General features: G+C 55.9%; 1 protein-coding gene across 6 annotated transcripts in view; it reads right to left on the reverse strand.

Moving 5' to 3' along the window:
- The window catches only part of DNAAF3 (dynein axonemal assembly factor 3), a 13,810-nt gene continuing 6,672 nt past the window's right edge, over positions 1 to 7,138 (reverse strand). For 5 of the 6 annotated variants that reach the window (XM_006014941.2, XM_006014942.3, XM_025197556.1 and 2 more), the window contains exons 6-12: positions 3,346 to 3,522; positions 2,730 to 2,852; positions 2,320 to 2,442; positions 1,981 to 2,143; positions 1,269 to 1,383; positions 856 to 930; positions 1 to 378 (exon numbers count right to left, since the gene is read on the reverse strand). In XM_006014941.2, the coding sequence (XP_006015003.1) occupies positions 231 to 378; positions 856 to 930; positions 1,269 to 1,383; positions 1,981 to 2,143; positions 2,320 to 2,442; positions 2,730 to 2,852; positions 3,346 to 3,522 (924 nt within the window). In that variant the 3' untranslated portion in view covers positions 1 to 230. The remainder of the gene's footprint in view (positions 379 to 855; positions 931 to 1,268; positions 1,384 to 1,980; positions 2,144 to 2,319; positions 2,443 to 2,729; positions 2,853 to 3,345; positions 3,523 to 7,138) is intronic. The other variant, XM_025197564.1, reaches the window with a different exon arrangement.

Here is a 7,138-nt window from a genome sequence, read left to right on the forward strand (position 1 = left end):
GGCTGCTGGCCTGGAAGGACACAGGGCAGGGGAGGGAATGGAAGGGTTAATAATGCTGGGCAGAGAAGAGTCCTGGCCCCCAACAAAGTGGGCACCAAATGGTTAAAGAGTGAGGCTGGGAGAAGCTCAGATGCCCAATCTAGGACCCCAGCAGGTTAACGATGCGTGGGGGGGTCTCTCTCCCCACCCTATATCCCCAGGGAGCTGGTCTCCAAGGTGTGGCTCTGCCCTCAGGCCCCTTCCTGCAGCTGGAAGCACATCCACGCTGGATGCTGCCCACTTGGCACACCATGGGGCTGGAAGCCAGCCCCTGCTGCCAGGGCTGTGGCCCGGGAGGTGAAGGCGTTGGCCTGGTCCTTATGGAGGTCGGGCAGGAAGCTGTGGGGAAAGCAAGGAGGGGTGAGCAGTGGGGGAAAGGGGGATAGGATTCCTAGCTGGACCCATCCCGCTGGGGGTGTCATGGGACCAGGGGCACATAATTCCCTACCAAGACATGGCCAGTCAGGTCCCACAGTACAGGCAGGCCCTCCGGTGGGGGACACAATTGTCTGCTGGACCCTCCCCATTGGGTGCTATATCATCCCCCAAGAATCTGCAGGGTCGGGGCACAATCCCTGCCAGACCTCTCTCCTGTTGGGGTTGTATAGGATGTCCAGGCCTGTCCCAAGTCTGGGGGAAACAATTCTTAATCAGACATACCCTGTGCCAGGTGCCATAGGCTCCCCCCAGAGATGCTTCCTAATGGCAGGGAGGAGAGGGGAACACACGGGACACACAATTTCAAACTGGACCCACTCTGTCAAGGTTTCACCAGCTTTGAGGGGAGCAGGGCCCCAGTGGGTAGAGGGTACATACGTGGTCAGCTCCACAATGAGGGTGGCGCTGGGGGCAGACACTAGCTGCAGCTCTGGTGTCAGGTCATGGATCATGCTGTGGGGACAAGGCAGCATGAGCAGAATCCAGCATGGGACCAGATCCTTAACCCTTCCAACCCACCTGGTATGTCCTGTCCTACAGGAGGAGAGTAGGGGGTATCATGGCACCCAGCAGAGTGAAGTGAGGGGTAGGTACAGGCTATGCCATATTGATGGTAATATCCCAGCTCATATACCCAAGGGAACAGATCTTGCTCTTCCCCTCCCTCTCTCGGCTGGGACAGAACCCAGAAGTCCTGGTTCCCAGCCCTGCTTGCTGTCACCCACCAGACCCCACTCCCCTCCCCACAGCTGGGAAAGAACCCAGGCATTCTGGCTGGTGGCCTACCCTACCTGCAGGAGAAATAGAGGAGGTTGAAGAGCCGCTGGTACTGGTTCTTGCAGTGCAGCTGGGGGGTGCTGTTGAGAGGCAGAAAGTGGATCTGGACATCCCCGGGGGAGATGGGTCCTGAGGGGGAGCTGCTGGTCAGCACAGAGACAGCGAGCCCCTGCTCCAGCAGGGCCTAGCCCCTGGGGGCTAGGCCAGGGACTGACTGGCCAGAACGGGGGAGGGATCATCCATCCAGAAAGCAGCCCAGAAACTCCAGCAGTAGGGGTCTGCATGAGGGATCCCCCCAGAGGTCTGGGGAGGGGGGTTCCCTGCCATTCCAGTGAGCTCAGGGGTTTAGCAATGGTCCCAGTAAACAGTGATCCTCAGGCTGACCTGCAGAGAACAATGGCGTGTGCAGGACCCCTGTGTGAAGGCAGTGGGTTTGCTCCCAGCCTTTGCATGCTTCACACCCTATACAGCCCCCAGCATGGCTCCAGGTCTGGGGCAAGTGGAAGCAGTTCTGGGATATGGGGTGAGGCTGAGGGGATGGCCCCAAAGCCCAGGGAGGAGCATGGGTGGGGTCTGGTGGGGAGTGGGGCTGGAGAGTGGGTCTGCACCCTGTGCCCCAGCATAAGCCAAAGAGCCCCCCCTCCCCCAAACTGGTCTTGGGTTGAACCAAAGGAGACCAGATGCTGAATCCCTTATAGTTGTGGTGCCATGTGGCAGGGAACTCACCGTGAACCAGCTGGCTCTGCTCCTGGGGCTGGGAAGCATCCCCTGGGACTGGGGTGGCCACACTGTCCCCCTCTGGGTCAGGTCCTGGGGGGATGTATCGGGCCCGGGCTGCCAGCTCATGGAACATGGCTGTGACATTGTGCAGCGAGATCTCTTGGGCACTCTGGGTGGGGTGACAATACAGAGAGGACAGCTGAAGTCCCCTGAGATCCTGATTGCCCCCCAGTTCTCTCCCTGCCATCCCCCAGTCTGCTCATGAAGATCAGGACTGCTCCTCCATAGGGGGCCCCAGTTCCCTCCCCATGCCCCACTCTTTGCTAGTCCGTGAACTGCCCTCACCTTGCTGGGCACCCCGTTGATGGTCTTCAGCAGGCTCTGCTCCTCAGTCTCAATTCCGAAGAGGATGTAGGGTCCTGTGGCAATGTCACCCCAGTACCCACGGGCTGGCACCCTATCCCCGTTCTGGGTTGGGGTGGGGAAGGAGATGGCATGTTACTTCCTCCACCAGACTCAGTGCCCCCACAATCCTGGGCTGTGGAATTCCCCCTCCATTCAACCTGGCTGGGCTGAGAACCTGCCCCCCTTCCCAGCCAGTGCCCTCCACACCTGCCCCTCATCCTCTCCCCTGCTGACATACCCCCTATCCATGCTAGGTAATGACCATGTTCACCCAGTTTTGTGCCCCCTGCCCCTACAGTCCCCCTACCCCCCAAGAACTGGCACCAACCCCCAAGCTAGGACCTGCTCACCAGTCTTAGGAGCCTCCCAGAAGCCAAAGTCTTGTTGGGAGTGTCATAGATGCCCTCACGGAGCTCAAAAGCCACACCTGTGTCCCGCCACCTTGCATATTCTCGGATATTGATTACACTGGCCTGGATGGGGATGGTGGGAAAGGTGAGAGCCCCCTGCCCAGGGCTGCTCCTTGCCAAGGTCCTAACAGTCTGAAGGTCCTGGGGTAAGCTCTGCCCCCACCCTGCTCCTCATGGCATGATGCCCACTAATAAGCCTCTCTCCTTGTGACATGGTCCCCCCTGTCCCTGCCCCCTGGGCAATGCCCCCCTAGAGCAAGACCCTGCTTCTGCCAGCACAGCACCCCTTAGCAAGTCCACCCACTCCACTCTCTGCAGCAGATCTCCCTGTTGTCTCCCCCACAAACAACATGGCACCCTCTAGTGAGGTGCCCACACACACTCCCTGCTGTATGGTACCCCAAAGTGCCAGGCTGGCTCACTGGGGCCGTCACTGGCTGCAAGGGGAAGGTGCCCCCTGCAGGGCCCTCTCTGCTCTGCTCTTATCCTGGGGCTGCCCCAGCCTGGTGCAGCTAGCATCGAGTTGTGCCAATGCCACATCCCAAAATTTTCTCACCCCCTGCTCATGCAGCTTCATGTTGAGGTCCCAGTCGCTCACACCGTTGCGGGTGTCATAGCGGGTGCCCAGGTACTGCCTCACCCGCAGATCCCAGAGCCGCACAATTGGGAAGGCTTGGGGATCCGGGTGGAGCCAAAAGCGGAAGATGCCCTCCAGCTGGTCCCGCTCCTTGAACTGTGGGAGGAACAGGAGATGGGGAATGGGGCCACTCAGCTGGGATTCTGCTAGGGAGAAACTGAAGCATGGAGGGGGCAAGAGAACAACTCCATCCACAGTGGAACCCAAGAGGCCTAGCTGGTATCACTTACTAGAGCCCACGCCTCACCTGGAGCTGGGACAGGACCCAAGAATCCTGACTCCAGCATCTCAGGGAGGGTCAAGGAGGACCGAGTTAGGGAACTTCTGGAGGGGCTGGACGTGTTCAAATCAGCACGTCCAGATGCTCTCCATCCCCAGGGTTCTGAGGGAATTGGCAGGGGTTATTGAGGGGCCCCTGGCATGGCTTTACGAGCACTCATGGTGCTCTGGCCAGGTGCCAGACGACTGGAAGAAGGCCAATGTGGTCCCCATTTTCAAAAAAGGGACAAGGGAGGACCCGGGCAACTATAGACCCGTTAGTCTTACTTTGATCCAGGGGAAGCTCTTTGAGAAGATTATCCAGGAGCACATCTGGGAAGGACCAGCAGCGGGGATGATGCTCAGGGGCAACCAGCATGGGTTCATTTGGGGCAGGTCCTGTCAGACCAACCTGATTGCCTTCTACGATCAAGTCACAAAATCATTGGACACAGGTGTCATGGTGGCTGTAGTCTTTCTGGACTTCAGGAAGGCCTTTGACACTGTCTCCCACCCTGTTCTCATTAAAAAGCTAGGTGACTGTGGCATTGATGCCTACAGTCAGATGGGTCACAAATTGGCTGAGAGGCCACACCCAGAGAGTGGTGGTGGACGGGTCATATTCGACCTGGAGGGAAGAAGGCAGTGGAGTCCCCCGGGGCTCAGTCCTCGGTCCCGCACTGTTAAATTTCTTTATTAGCAACTTGGATGAGGGGGTCAAAAGCACTCTGTTCAAATTCACTGACAACACCAAGATTTGGGGCGACGTGGGCATGCTAGAAGGGAGCGACAGGATACAGCTGGACCTGGACAGGTTACAGGGGTGGGTGAATGAGAATAGGATGGATTCAATACTGACAAGTCCAGGGTACTGCACTTGGGCAATAAGAACCAGCATCTTACCTATAGGCTAGAGAACTCCCTTCTCGAAAGCACAGTGGCAGAAAGAGATCTTGGAGTCATTATCGATTCCAAAATGACCATGGGCCGCCAATGTGAGGACACAGTCAGTAAGGATAACCACACCTTGTCATGCATCCACAGATGCATCACAAGCAGGGCCAAGGAGTGATCCTCCCCCTCTGTGGGACACTGATCAGGCCACAGTGGGAGTACTGTGTCCAGTTATGGGCACCGCACTTTAGAAGGGATGTGGCCAGCATCGAGAGGGTCCAGAGGAGGGCCACTCGCATGATCAGGGGACAGCAGGACAGACCCTACAAGGAGAGGCTACGGGACCTGAACCTGTTCAGCCTCCATAAGAGAAGGCTGAGAGGGGACCTGGTGGCCATCTATAAACTTACCAGGGGGGACCAGCGGGGAATGGGTGAGACCCTGTTCCCCCAAGCACCTCCCGGAGTAACAAGGAATAACAGCCATAAGCTTTTTGAGAGTAGGTTCGGGCTGGACATTAGAAGGCACTACTTCACAGTGAGGGTGGCTAGGATCTGGAACCAACTTCCAAGGGAAGTGGTGCTGGCTCCTACCTTGGGGGTCTTTAAGAAGAGGCTGGGTAATTACCTATCTAGGGTCATTTGAGCCCAGTATTCTCTCCTGCCCAGGGCAGGGGGTTGGACTTGAAGATCTACTTAGGTCCCTTTCTGACCCTACATCTATGAATCTCCTCTCCCCCCACCCATCAGATCCCCCCGCCCTCCCAGAGCTGAGAGAGAACCCGGGCACCCTGGCTCCCCCTCCAGCATTAATTACCAGATCTCACTTCTTCCCCAGTCTGATCCCTGGAGAAGTGAAATGAGGATAGAGAACTGGTCTGACAGGGACTGGGATACCAGGGCCCCTTGGTCTGATATGGCACAGATAAGAGGGTGGCCAACTGGTGGACATGTGTGGGGGCAGCTTTCCCCCTCCCTTGGGGTCTCTCAGCTCCCGGCACCCCCCTTTTTGGAGCAGCCCATTTCCAATAGACCATGACCCTGCTTGATCTGGCTGGGGGGACACCAAGCTCTTAGCCTCTGGACCTGGCCTAGCTGTTGGGTGCAGAATCTCTCACCAGAGAACCACCTCCATCCCCCTCCCCCCACACACTGTACATTCATGTTTTCACTTGGCTACTGGGTGGACTCCATTTCCCAGGATGCACCACTGCCTTTCTCTACATTGCATAATGGGGCATGCAGTTGTGTGTGGGAGGCCTACCTTTAGAGGCCAACGGGGGTGCAAAGCACCCAGACTTCATCTCCTACGATGCTCTGTAGTCATGCTACAACCAAAAACCATGTCTACCTTACCAGGTGGGAAGTGTTGCATGCTGGGAGATGTATTCTAGCAAGGCAGCACAAACAATAGAAAACAGGAGAATGGGATAAGCAAGCATCATGATGCACTATGGTGATGTCTCTACCGTGCTACCTTAACTGGGGGTGGCACTATCGTTTATTCTGGGAAATGCAGCACACCCTGGGAGCCCAGCCAATAGACTGGCAGTGGGCAGAACCTGGGCTCCATCTCCCATGATGGACTGTGGTCGCACTGCTGCCAAGAACTAGGCCTTCCTCACCTAGGGACCAGTGTTGCATCCTGGGAAAAGTAGTCCAGCAAGGGAGTAGGGGTAAAGATGGGTAATCAGAATAGGAGCCTGGGACAAGTGAAATCCACTCCCCATAATGCACCATGGTCATGAACCTTACACGAGGCATGGCATGCAGTGAATGTATCAATAGAAGCATTAGGTGCCAAATGCAGGTGATAGTGCTGCTCTGCTCAACACTGATTAGGCCTCATGTACAGTATTATGTGCAGTTCTGGGTTCCACATTTTAAAAAAGGACATGCATAAGTTAGAGAGCATTCAGAGATGAGTGACAAAGATGAAAAAGGGCTTGGAAAGCAAATCATATGAGGAGAGGCTGTAGGAGCTAGGCATGTTCAGCTTGCAGAAAAGGCGTTTAAGTGGGGAGATGGCACGTTTCAAATACTTGAAGGGCTACTGTACAGAGGAAAAAGCACCTTTTCTCTCTTGCTTCAGAGAGTACGACATGGAACAGTGACTTGAAGTTGCAGCAAAATAGGCTTAGGTTGGATATCAAGTCTTTGAAAAAATTATCAAGGCTCACATTTGCGAGAGCCCGGCAGGAAGAATTATGCTGAGGGGAAACCAGCACGGGTTCGTAGCAGGTAGATCATGCCTGACTAATCTAGTCTCTTTTTATGACCAGGTTATAAAATGCCTGGACGCAGGAGTAGGGGTTGACGTCATTTACTTAGACTTCAGGAAGGCCTTCGATATGGTATCCCACACCATACTGGTGAACAAGTTAAGAGGCTGTGACTTGGATGACTACACAGTCCGGTGGGTGGCGAATTGGCTAGAGGGTCGCACCTAGAGAGTCATAGTGGATGGGTCGGTATCGACCTGGAAGGGTGTGGGCAGTGGAGTCTCGCAGGGCTCGGTCCTAGGACCAATACTCTTCAATGTCTTCATCAGCGACTTGGAC

Source organism: Alligator sinensis, unplaced genomic scaffold (assembly GCF_000455745.1).
Source record: "Alligator sinensis unplaced genomic scaffold, ASM45574v1 scaffold647_2, whole genome shotgun sequence".
Lineage (NCBI taxonomy): Eukaryota > Metazoa > Chordata > Crocodylia > Alligatoridae > Alligator > Alligator sinensis.